Genomic DNA, 18,367 nt, shown 5'->3' with positions numbered 1-18,367 from the left:
CAATATAGTTCTTGAGGTCCTAGCTAGAGCAATAAGACACCAAAGGGAGATCAAGGGGATACAAATTGGAAAAGAAGAAGTCAAACTCTCACTGTTTGCTGATGATATGATAGTTTATATAAGTGATCCGAAGAAACTTCTACAATCCATAAACAATTTCAGCAATGTAGCAGGATACAAGATTAACTCAAAAAAATTAGTAGCCCTTCTGTACACAGATGATAAAAGGGCTGGGGAAGAAATCAGAGAATAAACATCCTTCACAATAACCACAAATAGCACAAACTATCTCAGAGTAATTCTAACAAAACAAGTAGAAGACTTGTATGGCAAGAACTTTAAATCTTTGAAGAAAGAAGTTGAAGAAGACACCAGAAAATGGAAAGATATCCCATGCTCTTGGGTAGGTAGAATTAACACAGTAAAAATGGCAATCTTACCAAAAACAATCTACAGATTCAACGCAATGCCCATCAAAATCCCAGAAAAATTCTTCAAAGACCTCGAAAGAACAGTACTTAATGTCATATGGAAAAGCAAAAAACCCAGGATAGCCCAATCAATCCAGTACAATAAAAGAACTTCTGGAGGCATCACAATACCTGACTTTAAACTCTACTACAGAGCTACAGTACTGAAAACAGCCTGGTATTAGCATAAAACAGACAGGAGGACCAATGGAACTGAATAAAAGACCCAGATATTAATCCACACATCTTTGAACACCTGATCTTTGATAAGGAAGTCAAAAAATATTGAATGGAAAAGATAAAGCATATTTAACAAGTAGTGCTGGCATAACTGGATATCAACATGTAGAAGAATGAAAATAGACTCATATCTCTGACCGTGCAAAAAACTCGGGTCCAAATGGATCAAAGACCTCAACATAAAGCTAGCCACACTGAACCTTATAGAAGAGAAAGTGGGAAGTACACTTGAATGCATTGACACAGGGAACCGCTCCTGAAATATAACCCCAGCAACATAGACACTGAGAGAAACAATTAATAAATGGGACCTCCTGAAACTGAAAAGCTTCTGTAAAGCAAAGGACATGGTCAACAAGACAAAACAACAGCCTACAGAATGGGAAAAGATCTTCATTAACCCCACATCAGACAGAAGTCTGATCTCCAAAATATACAAAGAACTCAAGAAATTGGACCTCACAATAACACATAATCCAATTTAAAAAATGGAGTCCAGACTTAAACAGAAACCCTCAACAGAGGAATCCAAAATGGCTGAAAGACACTTAAGGAAATGTTCAACATCCTTAGTCATCAGAGAAATGCAAATCAAAACAACTCTGAGATTCCATCTTACATCTGAAAGAATGGCCAAGATTAAAAACACTGATGATAACTTATGCTGGAGAGGTTGTGGGGAAAAGGGAACACTTCTGCATTGCTGGTAGGAATGCAAGCTGGTACAACCCCTTTGGATATCAGTGTGGTGATATCTCAGAAAATTAGAAAACAACCTTCCTCAAGACCCAGTTATACTACTTTTGTGTATATATCCAAAGGATGCTCAATCGTACCACAAGGACATGTGCTCAACTATGTTCATAGCAGCTTTGTTTGTCATAGCCAGAACCTGGAAACAACCTAAATGTCTCTCTACTAAAGAATGAATAAGGAAAATGTGGTACATTTACACAATGGAACACTGAACAGCAGAAAAAAAATAACAACATCTTGAATTTTGCAGGAAAATGGATGGAACTGTTTTGAGTGAGGTAACCCAGACACAGAAAGACAAATATCACATGTACTCACTCATAGGTGCTTTTAAAACATAAAGCAAAGAAGGCCAGCCTACAAACCACAATCCCAGAGAACTTAGACAACAATGAGGACACTAAGAGAGACTTACATAGATCTTATCTACATGGGAAGTAGAAAGTACTAAAAGACAAGATCTTCTGAGTAAATTGGGAGCATGGGGACCTTGGGGGAGGATTGAAGGGGGGGAAGAGGCAGGGAAGGGAGCAGAGAAAAATGTAGAGCTCAATAAATATCAATAAAAAACATAAACCCTAAAAAAAGAAATGGAAGAGAAGACAAACAAAAATTAGAAGAATTTAATAAATCCCTCAAAGAAACCCAAGAAAATCAAGAAAAAAAAAAAAAAACCAATCAAACAGGTGAAGGAAACACTTCAAGACATGAAGACTGAAATAAAGGTAATAAAGAAAATACAAACCAAGGGAATTCTGGATATGGAAAATCTGGGTAAATGAACAGGAACTACAGAGACAAGTATAACCAACAGAATACAAGAGATAGAAGAAAGAATCTCAGGCACTGAAGATACAATAAAGGAAATAGACTCATTAGTCAAAGAAAACATTAAATCGAACAAATTCTTAACACAAAACATTCAGAAAATCTGGGACACCATGAAAAGACCAAACCTAAGAATAATAGGGGTAGAAGAAAGAGAAGAATTACAACTCAAAGGCACAGAAAATATATTCAACAAAATTATAGAAGAAAACCTTCCCAACCTAAAGAAGGATATGCCAATGAAGGTACAAGAAGCTTACAGAACACCAAATAAACTGGGTAAAAAAAAATCCCCTCGCCATATAATAATCAAAACACAAAACATACAGCATAAAGAAAGAATATTAAGAGCTGAAATGGAAAAAGGTCAAGTAACATATAAAGGTAAACCTATCAGAATTACACCTGACTTTTCAATGGAAACCATGAAAGTCAGAAGGTCTTGGATAGATGTGCTGCAGACACTAAGAGACCACAGATGCAAGCCCAGACTACTATACCCAGCAAAGCTTTCATTCACCATCGATGGAGAAAACAAAATATTCCATGACATGCGGCGCGCAACTCTGCCAGCAGAGAAGACGACCACAACAGGATTCTTCTTGGAACGTACTTTATTGGAGCACAGAAGACTGAAGATAAGATGGAGGCGAAAAGACCCCGAGCCCGACCGCACGCGGGGGGGGGGGGGGGGGGGGTTAATATATACAGTGCCTGGTTCGCCTATGATGTGTCATTGCTTGATTGGCTCGGCCCACACTGATGCAACTGCGTGAGCAGGACATGTGAGCAATTGACAGGTGGATTCAAACCACTCTTGGGCCGGTAGCGAGCGTGCGCAGAAGTTGTTTACTACTAGGGACACTAGCAAATGGCGGCAACGGGCTTAGTGCCAGACCCTGTGAACATGACAGCTGACAGCGCCGAGGTGCGCAAAGCGCCTGGAGCGCAGAGCGCCGTGGCGTGCTACATCGGAACATGACAGCTGACAGCGCCGTGGTGCGCAGAGCGCCTTGGCGCGCTACAATGACAAGAATGGATTGAAACAATACATATCCACAAACCCAGCCTTACAGAAAGTACTAGGAAGAAAACCCCAACCCAAGGAAGCTAACTACACCCACAAAAACACAGACATCTGATAACTCCTACCGGCATAACACAAAGAAGGGAAATACACTAAAACTACTACCGAAAAATAACCGGAGTTAACAACCACTAGTCATTAATATCGCTTAACATCAATAGACTCAATTCACCTATAAAAAGACACAGGTTAAGAGAATGGATACGAAAACAGGATCCAGACTTCTGCTGTATACGAAAAACACTCCTCAACCTCAAAGACAGACACTACCTCAGAGTAAAGGGTTGGGAAAAGGTTGTCCAATCAAATGGACCTATGAAACATGTGGGTGTGGCTATCCTAATAGCTAACAATATAGACTTCAAACTGAAATCAATTTTGTTAGATATTAGGATGACAATTCATTAAGATGCAGTCTCAATCCTGAACATCTATCCCCCTAATACAAGAGCAAATATGTAAAAGAAACATTACTAAAAATTAAATTGCACATCAAACCACACACACTAATAGTGGGAGACTTCAACACTCCTCTCTCACCAATGTCAACCAGACAGAAACTTAACAGAGAAATAAGAGAACAGATGTAATGAATCAAACGGACTTAAAAGACATCTATAGAACATTCCACCCAAACACAAAAGAATATACCTTCTTCTCAGCATCTCATGGAACCTTCTCTAAAATTGATCACATACTCAGTAACAAAGCAAACCTCCAAAGATACCAAAAAATTGGAGTAACCCCCGTGTCTTACCAAATCACCAGGGATTATGGTTAGAATTTAACAACAATACTACTCTCAGAAAGCCTATAAACTCATGGAAATTGAACAATCAACTACTGAATCACCCCTGGGTCAAGGAAGAAATAAAGAAATAAATTAAAGTCTTCCTTGAATTCAATGAAAATGAAGGAACAACATATCCAAACCTATGGGACACTATGAAAGCACTGCTAAGAGGAAAGTGCATAGCACTAAGTGCCCACATAAGGAAAATGGAGAAAGCTCACATTAGTGACTTAACAGCACACCTGAAAGCTCTAGAAAAAAAAAAAAGAAGCAGGCTCAGCCAGAAGGCATAGAAGATAGGAAATAATCAAATTGAGGGCTGAAATCAACAATATAGAAACAAAGAAAACAATACAAAGAATCAATGAAACAAAGAGCTGGTTCTTTGAGAAAATCAACAAGATTGAGACAAACCCTTATTCAAATTAATCAAAAGGCAGAGAGAGAACATCCAAATTAATAAAATTAGAAATAAAAATGGGGGACATAACAACAGACACTGAGGAAATTCAGAGAATCATTAGGTCTTACTACAAAACCTGTACTCCACAAAACTAGAAAACATAAATGAAATGGACATTTTTTTAGATAGATACCATATACCAAAATTAAATCAAGACCAGATGAGCAATTTAAATAGACCCATAAGCTGCAGAGAAATAGAAGCTGTCATCAAAAACCTCCCACGCAAAACAAGCCCAGGGCTGGATGATTTTAGTGCAGAATTCTACCAGAGCTTCCAAGAAGAGCTAATATCTATACTCCTCAAAGTGTTCCACAAGATAAAAACAGAAGGAACTTTGACAAACTCTTTTTATGAAGCTATAGTTACCCTGATATCAAAAACACACAAAGACTCGACCAAGAAAGAGAATTACAGACCAATCTCACTCATGAACATGGATGCAAAAATTCTCAATAAAATACTGGCAAACTGATTCCAATAACATCAAAAAAATCATCCATCATGATCAAGTAGCCTTCATCCCAGAGATGCAGGGCTGGTTCAACATATGAAAACCTATCAATGTAATCTATCATATAAATAAACTGAAAGAAAAAACCACATGATCATTTCATTAGATGCTGAAAAAGCATTTGACAAAATCCAACACCCCTTCATGATAAAGGTCTTAGAAAAATTAGGGATATAAGAATCATATCTAAATATAATAAAATCAATATATAGCAAACTGACAGCTAACGTCAAATTGAATGGAGAGAAACTCAAAGTGATTCCACTAAAATCAGGAACAAACCAAAGCTGTCCACTCTCACCATATCTCTTCAAAACAGTTCTTGAAGTTCTAGCAATAGCAATAGACAACAAAAGGAGATCAACTGGATTCAAATTGGAAAGGAAGAAGTCAAACTTTCATTATTTGTAGATAATATGATATTGTACATAAGTGACCCCAAAAACTCTACCAGAGAACTCCTACAGCTGATAAACACCTTCAGGGATGTGGCAGGACACAAGATCAACTCAAAAAAATCAGTAGCCCTCCTATACACAAAGGATAAAGAAGCTGAGAGGAAAATCAGAGAAACATCACCTTTCACAATAGCCACAAATAACATAAAATATCTTGGGGTAACACTAACCAAGGAAGTGAAAGACCTATATGACAAGAACTTTAAGTCTCTGAAGAAAGAAATTGAAGAAGATAACAGAAAATGGAAAGATCTCCCATGTTCTTGGATAGGATCAACATAGTAAAGAATGGCAATTCTACCAAAAGCAATCTATATTCAATGCAATCCCCATCAAAATCCCAACACAATTCTTCACAGACCTTGAAAGAACAATAATCAACTTCATATGGAAAAACAAAAAAAACCAGGATAGCCAAAACAATCCTGTGCAATAAAGGAACTCCTGGAGGCATCACAATTCCTGACTTCAAATTCTATTACAGAGCTACAGTAATGAAAACAGCTTGGTCTTGGCATAAAAACAGAGATGTTGACCAATGGAATCGAGTTGAAGACCCAGATATTAATCCACACACCTATGAACACCTTATTTTTGACAAAGAAGCTAAACTTATACAATGGAAAAAAAAAAACATCTTCAACAAATGGTGCTGGCATAACTGGATGTCAACATGTAGAAGAATGAAAATAGATCCATATCTATCACCATGCACAAAACTCAAGTCCAAATGGATTAAAGACCTCAATATCAGTCTGACCACACAGAAACTGATAGAGGAGAAAGTGGGAAGTAACCTTCAATGCATGAACACAGGAGACCACTTCCTAAATATAACCCCAGTAGCACAGACACTGAGAGCAACAATAAGTAAATGGGACCTCCTGAAACTGAAAAGCTTCTGTAAAGCAAAGGACACTGTCAATAAGACAAAAAGGCATCCTACTGAATGGGAAAAGATCTTCACCAACCCCACATCATAAAAAGGAGTGATCTCCAAAATATATAAAAAACTCAAGAATTAGACATTAAAATTCTAAAGAACCCAATTTAAAAATGAGGTACTGAACTAAACAGAGATTTCTCAAGAGAGGAATTTTAAATGGCCAAAAGATACTTAAGGAAATGTTCAACTTCCTTAGCTATCAAGGAAATGCAAATCAAAACAACTCTGAGATACCATCTTATGCCTGTCAGATGGCTAAGATCAAAAACACTAATGATAGCTTATGCCAGAGAGGAAACACTCATTCATTGCTGATGGGAATGCAAACTTGGACAACCAGCCAGGCAGTGGTGGCGCACGCCTTTAATCCCAGAACTCGGGAAGCAGAGGCAGGCGGATCTCTGTGAGTTCGAGACCAGCCTGGTCTACAAGAGTGAGTTCCAGGGCAGGCTCCAAAACCACAGAGAAACCCTGTCTCGAAAAACCAAAAAAAAAAAAAAAAAAAAAAAAAAAAAAAAACTTGGACAACCAATTTGGAAATCAGTATGGTGATTTCTCAAAAAACTGGGAATCAACCTACCTCAGGATCCAGTAATACCACTCTTGGGAATATACCCAAAAGATGCTCAATCATACTACAAAAGCATTTGTTCAACTCTGTTCATAGCAGTATTATTTGTAATAGCCAGAACCTGGAAACAACCTAGATATTCTTCAACTGAAGAACGGATAAAGAGAGTGTGGCACATTTACACATAAGAGTACTACTCAGCAGTAAAAAAACAATAACATCTTGAATTTTGCATGCAAATGGATGAAATTAGAAAACACTATCCTGAGTGAGGTAACAGACCCCAAAAAATGAATATGGTATGTAGTATCATAAGTAGGTACTAGCTATAAACAAAGGACCTTGAGCCCATATAGTTTATGATCCCAGAGAAGCTAAATAACAAGGTGAACCCAAAGATAAACATATATAGACCCACCTGGAAATTGGAAACACACAAGACCGCCTGACAAAATTGGGAACATGGGGGCAGGGGGTAGAAGGAAGGGGAGAAGGGGAACAGGAAGGGAGAAGGGGAGGGTTGAGGAGAACTTGAGGGAATGAGATAGTCGAGATGGAGGAAGGACAGATATGAGAGCAAGGAAAGAGATATCTTGATTGAGGGAGCCAATATGGGGTTAGCAAGAAAAATTTCAAGCAGTCCACAAGGATGACCCCAGCTAAGACCCTAAGCAATAAAGGAGAGGGTGCCCAAACTGGCCTTGCCCAGTAGTCAGACTGATGAATATCTTAAATATCAGCATAGAACCTTCAACCAATAACAGATGAAAACAGAGGCAGAGACCCGCATCGGAGCACTGGACTGAGCTCCCAAGGTCCAGTTGAAGAGAAGGAATGAGAATATGAGCAAGGAGGTCAAGACCATGAAGGGTTCATCCACTGAAAAGTTTACCTGAGCTAATGAGAGCTCACCAACTCCAGCTGGACTAGGAAGGAACAAGCATAGGACCAAACTAGTCCCTCTGAATGTGGTTGACAGTTGTATGGTTGGGGCAGACTGAGGGGACACTGGCAGTGGCACTGGGATTTGTCCTTACTGCATGTACAGCCTTTTGGGATCCTATTCTCTTTGGATGATACCTTGGTCATCCTAGATGTAGTAGGGAGAGCCTTGGACCTTCCACAAAGCAAAGTGCCTTACCCTCTCTGAGGATTAGAGGGGGAGTGGGAGGGTGTGTGGAAGGAATGGGAGGAGAGGAGGGAGTGGGAATTTGGATTGGTATTTCTTTTTTAAAAATTTAATAAAAAATGAGAAAAAAGGAAAAAAATAGAAAATTATTCTGCCCAGTGTATTGTATTAAAGCAAAATACATAAATAGTTCTCCTGATCAATTTACCAAGATTATGTTAATGGTTTTTATAATCATTAAAAGTTTTATTGGCAGGCCGGGCGATGGTGGCACACGCCTTTAATCCCAGCACTCGGGAGGCAGAGGCAGGCGGATCTCTGTGAGTTCGAGATCAGCCTGGTCTACAAGAGCTAGTTCCAGGACAGGCTCCAAAGCCACAGAGAAACCCTGTCTCGAAAAACCAAAAAAAAAAAAAAAAAAGTTTTATTGGCAAAAGAAAGAAAGAGAGGAAGGAAGGAAGGAAGGAAGGAAGCAAGCAAGCAAGCAAGCAAGCAAGCAAGCAAGCAACCAAGCAAGCAAGCAACCAAGCAACCAAGCAACCAAGCAACCAAGCAACCAAGCAAGCAACCAAGCAGACATGTAAGTATTTTGGGGTGAGAGTGGAAGGGATGAGTCAGGGCCTACAGGGACAGTGGAGGGAACCTAAGTACAGTGACAGACAGATGGATCTGTCATAAGGAAATCCATTGTTTCATACTGAAATTTCATATTTTATACTGAAATTTTATATATTTTATACTGAAAATAAATTTAAATTTAAATAAATTTAAAGGCAAAAGAAAAAGTCAGCTGTGAGGACAGAGTGCTCCACATCTGTCTGGGGTGGGTGATCTAAAAAGAGGACAGCCTTTGCAGCCTTCAGACTTCCTCAGGCTGGGAGCTGCCTCAGAGCCCCGTTTCTCTGCTGCACCCATATGCTTCCAGGCGCTTTCAGGGCCTCAGTGGCACTGGCAATTTCCTTACCAAACGTATGACACAAAAGGAATGCCTTTTTGTGTCAGCCCCTTCTGGTAAATTAGTACTCCCCGTGCTAGACTAGCACACGACTTTGAGTCTCTTTGATTCCTTTTTATCCAATTCATTCCATTTCTGTCAAAATCATTAATGGAGCAAACTTTATTAAGTTAGGGACAGGCGTAACTGCTGAGGATAGGAGACTATATAAGCCCTTTAAATTCCTTAGGAATTTAAAGTCTACTGAGGAAGAGACATACAAATAGACCAGGAGGGATCAGCTTGGTGACTGTACCCTAGCAGAGGATTGAGCAAACTAACTTTCCATTATGACTTGGTACCACTAAAGCCTTTCTATATGCCATACAGGAGATAAGGAAACAGTTTCAGACAATTTGTTATCTTACCAGGCCATCACTGAGCAGGGACGCGTGAAGCTGGGACCTAACCGGGTCTGAGAAGGCATGTGTGTAGGGCATACCAGGAAAATCTCCTCATGGGAGGCCACCCGGATCTAAAAGAATGGCTTAATACGAAGGCAGAAGGAAAAGACTGCAAAAGGGTCAAATAGATCAAAAAGCAAATCAAATACTTCACTATGTTTGGATCAGAATGTGAGAATAAATCGAGATCAAGGCAGAGGAATACACAGCTGTATTACTACTTCCGGCTCCAGCCTCAGCACCGCGGTCAACATCTCCCATCTATGATCTGGCTTGGGCTGGGCCCCCCACTCCCCACTGTGTACGCATTATCACTTTGGAACCTTCGCATTCTTTGATTTCCCATTTGTTTTTCTTCTGTCCTTTCTAAGACAGATACCAAAGCTATTCATTCACTTTAAACATTGGCTTTTCTCACGGTGCTAGGCATACAAGAGTCTCAAGCACTTCACTGAACTGGCTCCACAGTCCCAGAAGTAGGACCACCTCCCACTGAGCAAGCGTGACCTTGGAGCTGTGCCTGCATTCTGGGTGAGGCGGGGGATGGTGGGCGCAGCTGGGCTGGGAGGGAGGGAGAGTCCTTGGTAGCACGGGAGTTTCAACCTGGCCTTGGCCAGGAAGAAAGGGAGGTGCTGTCTTACCTGAGGCAGAGCTGGTTATGTTTTCTGTAACTATAGCAACCGGCCAGCTCTCGCGAGAACTTGTTTTTCTCGCTTTGAAAACCACGCCTCTTGAGTACTGTGTTTGGTTTGGTTTTTTTTTCTTCCCTTTGCAAGTTTGGGTGAAAGTGCAGCTTTCCACCCTTCGATTTTAATTTCTCGACTTTTGATTTCAATATACCAACAGACACACACACACGCACGCACGCACGCGAACAATAAAATTAAAAGGAACTTTTGTTAAAAAGTCCAGTGAGACCAGGCCAAAATAACAACCAAACAAACACAAAAACCAAAAAGAAAAGAAGAAAGCCTTTACTAAATATATGTGTGAACACACGTCATTTTAAAGGATGCCCAGGCTCTCACCTCTAGTTCCAGCTAATCGGGAGGCTGATGCAGAAGGAAGGATCGCTTGAGCGGGTGTTTCAGGCTAGCCTGGACAATATAAAAGTCTTCCCTTCAAAAGTAAGTTAATAACTTAGGCCTTTTCTCAAAATGTCTGTATCTTAAATGCTTACTCTAGGATTCAGCAGTTAGCCCCGCCTGTGGCAGAGAGCAGGTGGCACACACCTTTTTAATTCCAGCACTGAGGAGGCAGATAGGGGACTTTCTGAGAGTTCAAGGTCAGCCTGGTCTACAGAGAAAGTTCCAGGACAACCAGGGCTATACAGTCAAACTCTGTCTCGAAAAACAACAACAACAAAAGGTGCCCTTCCTGCTGTGCTAGAAGACCCAAGTTTGACTCCCAGAACCCGCATGGGCCGTACAACTGCCTGTAGCTGCAGCATCAAGTGATCCAAGGACCTCTTCTAGCCTCTGAGTGTCTATACTCAGGCAAAGGTAAAAGTGAAAAATAAATCTTTTAAAATTCTCAGCCGAGACCGGACAGTGGTGGTGCACACTTTTAATCCCAGCACTCGGGAGGCAGAGGCAGGCAGTGAATTCGAGGCCAGCCTGGTTTATGAGAGCTAGTTCCAGGACAGGTTCCAAAGCTACACAGAGAATCCCTGTCTTGAAAAAAATAAATTCTCAGCTGGGTATGCTAGCAAGTTCCACATTAGCTAAGGCTACATAGCCAGATGCTTCTTGTGCATTCCAAGTATACACTATCCTACCGGCGTGGCCTCCACACTGAACTAGCAGAATAGCTGGAAGGAAATGGACAGGTCTAAGCAATTGCTATCAAAATCACAACTGACAAGCAGTCCCGAGTCTATGACTCCAGCTCCAGGGCACCTACACCCATGTGCACATACCCACACAAAGACACACACACACACACACACAATTTGAAACATAAGATAAACCTTTTTTAAAAACCACTGCTGACTTTGTCAGAAATTAACAAGAGGACTCACGCTTCCCATTTCACAATAATAAAAGTGCTGGTCTAAAAGGCATTAATTAATCCAGGCTTAAGGACAGACAGTACAGAGCAAAGGAAATGAACTGAGAGTTAAGAAATACGCACTTAACCATTGTGACCAACAGATTTTGAACAAGGTTGCCAAGAAAATCCAATGTGGTAAAGAACACTCAAGTCTACCAAGTCTAGCTTGGTGAAGTGATTTGCTCATCTAGAGGTCTAGCAGGGACAAGAATGACACAGGTGCTTGTGTCTAAATGTAAAGATCTGAGTTCGAGTCACAAGAGTTCATAATCCCAGTGCTCCCATGGAAAGATGGGAAGTGGACATGGAAGAATCTCTTGAAATTGAGTCAGCTAGAAGCTGCATAGCAGTTAAAAAAAGGAACTGCCTCAAAACAAAGATGTCTTCTGACTTCTACATGTTGTGCTATGTAAGACACTTACATGACTGTATACGTGTATACACACACAATTGTGATATGTAAACACATGATGAAATATTCAGACTTTGAAAAGGGACAGGAAATCCTACCATTTACAACAATGCAGATGAGCTGAGCATGGTGATGCCCAACTTCAAACCCAGCAGTAGGGAGGCAGAGGCTGCCGGGGCAGCCTAGTCTATACCGCAAGTTCCAGGCCATCCAAGACTCACTATAATACCCGGTCTCAAAACAAACAAGCACAAAAACAAAAATGCTAAATAAGTCAGTCATTTATATCACAAGTATGTGGAATATAAAATAGTTGAACTCATATTAACAGACTGATGGTTACCGGGGCAAAGACCATGAAAATGGGAGATGTTCAAGGGTATAAGCTATCAACTTTAAGTTCTGGAAATGTGGTGAGTATAATTTATAATAATGTATCATCTCACACTTGAAACGTAAATGGTTTCATCTCTCTCTATATATATATGTGTGTGTGTGTGTGTGTATGACAGTTTGAATTTGATTATGGAAGACACTACACAAGATTAGTTCTACCAAAGATCATACTGTGAGGCTTAAATTAAGCAAATTTAAATTTTGTCAATTACATGTCAACTAAGCTTAGGGGCTAGATATGGTAGTATATGCCTACAATCCCAGAACATAAAAGGGTTAAGACAGGAAGATTCCAAATTCAAAGCCAGTCACGACTATGAAACAAGACTGTCTTTAAAAACAAAATACACAAATGAGGAAAAACAAGCAAACAAACTTGGTGCTGAGAGATGGCTCAGTGGTCAAGTGCACTGCTTGCTCTTCCAGAGGACCTGGCTTCAATTCCCAGTATCCACATGGCAGCTCACAACCATCTGTACCTCCATTTTCAGGGTATCTGCTGCCCCCTTTTGGACTCCTCAGACCCCAGGCTTGACAGGTGTACAGACATATATATGAATGATTATACACATAAAGAATAAGTAATTTTCTTTAAAAGATTCAAATTACAATTACCACTCTAGGTCAAAAGAACTGTGGTTTTTAAAAAGTATTATACCATTTTACTGTTTCTGTAAAGTTATTGGGCCAAACTTATTGCTTAAACATTTATCTTAAAGATCAGACCATAGCTTTCCACTTTTCCAGTCTAATAAGCTCGTAAAATAAAAATTTCAAAGATGTTGGTCATGCAGAGGAAGTTTTAGGAGTCAGCACTCACAGGACAGCTCACAAGCATCTGTAACCTGTTCCAGGGTTTCTGCTGGCAATGTATGCAGTGGCTGTATGTACATGTACACAGGCAAACACACATATATAAAATCTTTCTTGCCGGGCGATGGTGGCGCACGCCTTTAATCCCAGCACTCGGGAGGCAGAGGCAGACGGATCTCTGTGAGTTCGAGACCAGCCTGGTCTACAGAGCTACTTCCAGGACAGGCTCCAAAGCCACAGAGAAACCCTGTCTCGAAAAAAAAAAAAAATCTTTCTTAAAAAGATGGGAAGGAAAACAGAGGCCTACATAATTGAGGTGCTTTTCCCTGTGACTATTAGACAGAATGGCACTAGCTCTGCTCCTCATCCACCGCGATCAGGCAGGAACACAGAAATGATTCTATTAGGGCTGAAGTGACTGCGCTGTGGAGGGGGAGGCAGCTTTCCTGTGCTTCAGCTAAGCTCCCGAGAGCCTCAGGAACATTCTGGTTACTGAGATAACGTAACATCTGGGGTCTCAGCAGCTTAGAAGCCAGCCTTGCACGGGTCACCACCATCAGAGCTGTGTGGTGTTCAAGGCACTCCTCCCATGCAGTGGGAATCACTCCTAACAGCTGGCCTTGGGATAGAAAAGGAGTCTCAAGAATACCAGTGAAATTTGCAAAATCTCCAGAGTTAAGAGATTTCCCAGACAAACTGTCTTATCTGAGTGGACATCAGGCGGCTCTAAAGCTCTTCAATACTGCTAGCTGAAGCTGAGACACTCCACCTGTACCAGGGAACCTCAGCCGTCAGATAGGACTTACTGTGGCTTCTAAGTACTTATGTTCCTGAGCTGAAAATTATGCTCTGAAATCAAACCAGACCAGCATCAGTTTTAAAAAATACCATTCTCTGGCCGGGCAGTGGTGGCGCATGCCTTTAATCCCAGGACTCGGGAGGCAGAGGCAGGCGAATCTCTGTGAGTTCGAGGCCAGCCTGGTCTACAAAGGGAGTTCCAGGACAGGTTCCAAAACCACAGAGAAACCCTGTCTCGAAAAACCAAAAAAAAAAAAAAAAAAAAAAAAAATACCATTCTCATTCTCTCAGTTTTTGAACTACAGGTAATGAACATTTTAACATTACACAGAATTAGATTGCTGTGATTTTTATTCAATTTTAAATCCCGATTAAAACAAAAGCAGTGAGAATAAAGCTTTACAAATGGCACAAAATTACTACGTCATTGATATGGCTTTTACACTGATTGGATATACAAAGAAAAAAAGAATATTGGAATTAAGGCAGTAACAATGTGTGTAAACCAAGCATGTTACCCTGACACAATCTTTAGTAAAAAGCTACTCCGGTTAAGTGGTGCTGACATTTCTGCATGCAGGTCTCATTGCTTGCAAGGCTAAGCTCAGAATAGCTTCATTCATTAAAGAAACCAAAATCCCTCTCACTGACCAACGATGGCCAGCAGCAGCTTTCTGTAGTCCCCGCTTGTGTCACTGGCAATCATGGTGCTTAGTGTCTTCTGATACATCTGGGTGAACATCTGCTTTATCTGAACAAGGTCAATCTGTAAGAAATGGTAGGTCAGAAAAAAATCTGTTCAAAGAAAATGCATTTTTGTTGTTGGGTTTCATTTTGCTTTTTTGAGACAGGGTTTCTTTGTGTAAAACCCTCGCTGGAACTTACTCTGTAGACCAGTGCATTTATTTGTGTAATAATACCACAATAATCAGAATGGGAAAGGATAAACACCCAATGAGCAATGCTGAGGCCACCTTTGCTTACGCTATCAGGAAAGATCTCATTTGCTGCTTTAGAAAACCCTGGATGACAAAATGTGTAACCCTTTACAAAAATGTGTAATACAGTAAGTGGTGGTAAGGATGCCAAAAATGAAAACACTTGTCCATTCCTGGTGGGAGTGTAACATGCAGTAGTTGCTGTGGAAAACAGTACAGTGATTTAAAAAGGGATCTACAGAATTACAGTATCACCCAGCAACACCATTTCTTGCTAAACCCCCAAATAAAGTAGCAGGAACTTGAAGGGATCAGTGCACACCACGCTCATAGCAGCGTCATTTACAAAACACAAAACGCAGAAGCAAACCAAGTACGTATAAACAGATGAACATCAGTCAACATGGGTTGTTACTCAGTCTTAAAATTATGCAGTCAAAGCCGGGCGGTGGTGGCGCACGCCTTTAATCCCAGCACTTGGGAGGCAGAGGCAGGCGGATCTCTGTGAGTTCGAGAACAGCCTGGTCTACAAGAGCTAGTTCCAGGACAGGCTCCAAAACCACAGAGAAACCCTGTCTCGAAAAACAAAAAAACAAAAAACAAACAAAAAAAAAATTATGCAGTCATGCCGGGCGGTGGTGGCGCACACCTTTAATCCCAGCACTCGGGAGGCAGAGGCAGGCGGATCTCTGTGAGTTCGAGGCCAGCCTGGTCTACAAAGCTAGTTCCAGGCCAGGCTCCAAAGCTACAAAAGCAAGACAGACACAATGGTGCATCCTGTAGTCCTAGCCAGCCTAGGCAATCTAATGAGACCACAAACAAACAAACACACCTTGCAATTTCCCATAAACCTGTATTCCTCACCGGCCTTTTCAAGTAGGAAAACTTTTTTTGCTGTCTTCACTGAGGGGCTAATGTTACTGAAAACCTCCCTCACATGGAGGACATGTCATTCCTAAGGGTTTTATAATCATGAACATTGATTCTTCAGTCTGACAGAGAAAGTGCCATCTTGTCTCACCTCACTGCGAGTGACCACGATCCTGACCAGGGTGGAGTCATCTGTGCCAGCGCCTTTCATGGAACAGTAGAGTCGCTCAGCAAAGAAGGCGGGGCGGTTTAGGGCGCACTGCACTGCAAGGCAGACATGCTTCAGAGGAGGCCGGCATGACCAGCCAGCCTACCTCTGTGCATTCGTTGAAGCCTGTTTGTGGTTATTTTTTACACAGAAATAAGAAGAGTGTGAATGGTCTTCTACCCCTCGTTTTTTCTCAGCATGTATCAACCTTTGTAGCTGAATCAGACAGGCAACTTTCATTTCTAGAGGATTCACTCAAGCTGATAAATCTATTTTCTCGTTATAGATGCACTGATGTAGATTCTTTACATTTTCTAGTATGAAGATCTTTAGTAAGTGTGTCCCAGATTAAGTAATAGCTTATTAAAAGAAATAACAAAAATCTGAATTCTTTACATTAAGAGTATATTTTTGAGGGCCAGCTAGAGCAGGAAAAGCACTTGTAAAAGCCCAGTTGCCTGAGTTCAGTCCCCTAAATGCAAAGCACCTAAAGGTGGAAGCTAGAACTGACTCCACCAAAATATCTACTAGTCTCCATACGTGTGCCATGACATGCATAGTCTGTAACATACATATCACACACGACGGCTCAGTGGTAGAGTACTTCTCTAGCATGTGTAAGTCCCTAGGTTCAATTCCTAGCACCATATACACACAAAGACGACTGTCATTTGGCTGAGAAAAAACTATGAGTATCATCTAAGAGAAAACAGATTGCCGGGCGGTGGTGGCGCACGCCTTTAATCCCAGCACTCAGGAGGCAGAGGCAGGCGGATCTCTGTGAGTTCGAGGCCAGCCTGGTCTACAAAGGGAGTTCCAGGACAGGCTCCAAAGCTACAGAGAAACCCTGTCTCGAAAAACCAAAAAAAAAAAAAAAAAAAAAAAAGAGAAAACAGATTGACAAAGATTTGAAAACAGCATAAAAGAGAAAACAGATTGACAAAGATTTGAAAACAGCATTTGGAACTGTGAGTCACTGGAAAATCACTTAGCAAAGTGAGTTCCCACAGATGGCAGAGGGTACACATTGTACGTGATTGCCACATTAGCCATGTTCATTACACTAACATTTTCAGACACTCCATCGCTGTAATAAGGAGTTTGTAATACTCTCCTTATTTCTGTAGATCCCGTGAGGACAGAATTCCCACACAATGAGGTGTCAGATCACCACAAACACATTAACTCCAAAGAGTCTCACTGTGTTAAGAACTTGGATGTGTGTTCTGAGGACTCAAAACAATGTTTTGTGTGCTATATATGGAGATACACTCAGGAGGTAGAGGCAGGTGGATCTTTGCGAATTCAAGGTCAACCTGGCTTACACAGTAAGACCCTGTCTCAATAAATAAATAAATTAACTAACTAAAAAACCATGTCTTGGGGTAGTACTGGTAGTTCCTTAGGGCTTCCTCATTTGTTAAGAGGAAGAACTACAATACACGAGGTCTTCGTGCAGTGCTTAATAAAGATATACAAACAAAGCAAATACTCTCAAGCAAACAAACAAAATATTCATCTGATTACACCATCGATATTTAGAGGACTGTACATAAAATATAGGGTTTACTCGGTTTCTGCCTAAGCAGATTCTAGGGACTAGTGATTAACTAGTGATTAACTGTAATCACTCAATTAAAGACAAATTAAGACAAAGGACAAAAATAAAAATCTTACAGATGGTCTTCAAACCACTTTCGACATATCCAGAAAACTCTCGGCTTACACTGCTTAACAAATCTCGATTGGCCATCTGCAAACAAAAGTTACAGAGTTAAGCATTTTCAGAACTTAAGACAGACACACAATCTCCAGAAGAGTTCATACCCTGGAATAAGCCTCCATGGTTGCTTTCAGCTGAGGGAAACTTCTCGTGGCGAGGACCATGTTGAAGCAGGATTCGTCTGTCCCCAGCTTCCCCTCACCAGCCTGATAGAGGCGCTGGGCATCGTCCTGAGCCATCTGGTGGTTGACACTCTGGCTCTCGTCTCGGTTTCCCTGCAAGAGAAAGACCGGAGTCAAGAGAAGTTCTTTTCTCGGTGCACTACTTCGGAATTTCTAGGAAAACGTATTGAAGGTGAATGCATCAGGTCTGCCAAGTCTTTCCTTCCAAATCAGTATTACATTATAATTAGCTTTGGATTTTGGTCATGGTCATGGCTTAATAAGGCTAAAGCTAGGGGTTCCAGGGCTTTAAGTACTAAATTACAACTAAATGTCTTTAACA

General features: G+C 40.9%; 1 protein-coding gene across 2 annotated transcripts in view; it reads right to left on the bottom strand.

The window, feature by feature from the left end:
- Nucleotides 1–14,463: 14,463 nt before the first annotated feature.
- The window catches only part of Anxa7 (annexin A7), a 29,635-nt gene continuing 25,731 nt past the window's right edge, over nt 14,464–18,367 (bottom strand). For both annotated transcript variants that reach the window (XM_057786441.1, XM_057786442.1), the window contains 4 exons: nt 17,968–18,138; nt 17,818–17,893; nt 16,084–16,196; nt 14,464–14,890 (listed from right to left, as the gene is read on the bottom strand). In XM_057786441.1, coding sequence (XP_057642424.1) covers nt 14,768–14,890; nt 16,084–16,196; nt 17,818–17,893; nt 17,968–18,138 — 483 coding nt within the window. In that variant the 3' untranslated portion in view covers nt 14,464–14,767. The remainder of the gene's footprint in view (nt 14,891–16,083; nt 16,197–17,817; nt 17,894–17,967; nt 18,139–18,367) is intronic.

Source organism: Chionomys nivalis, chromosome 12 (genome assembly GCF_950005125.1).
Source record: "Chionomys nivalis chromosome 12, mChiNiv1.1, whole genome shotgun sequence".
Lineage (NCBI taxonomy): Eukaryota > Metazoa > Chordata > Mammalia > Rodentia > Cricetidae > Chionomys > Chionomys nivalis.
This window is presented reverse-complemented; position numbering and strand designations above follow the sequence as displayed.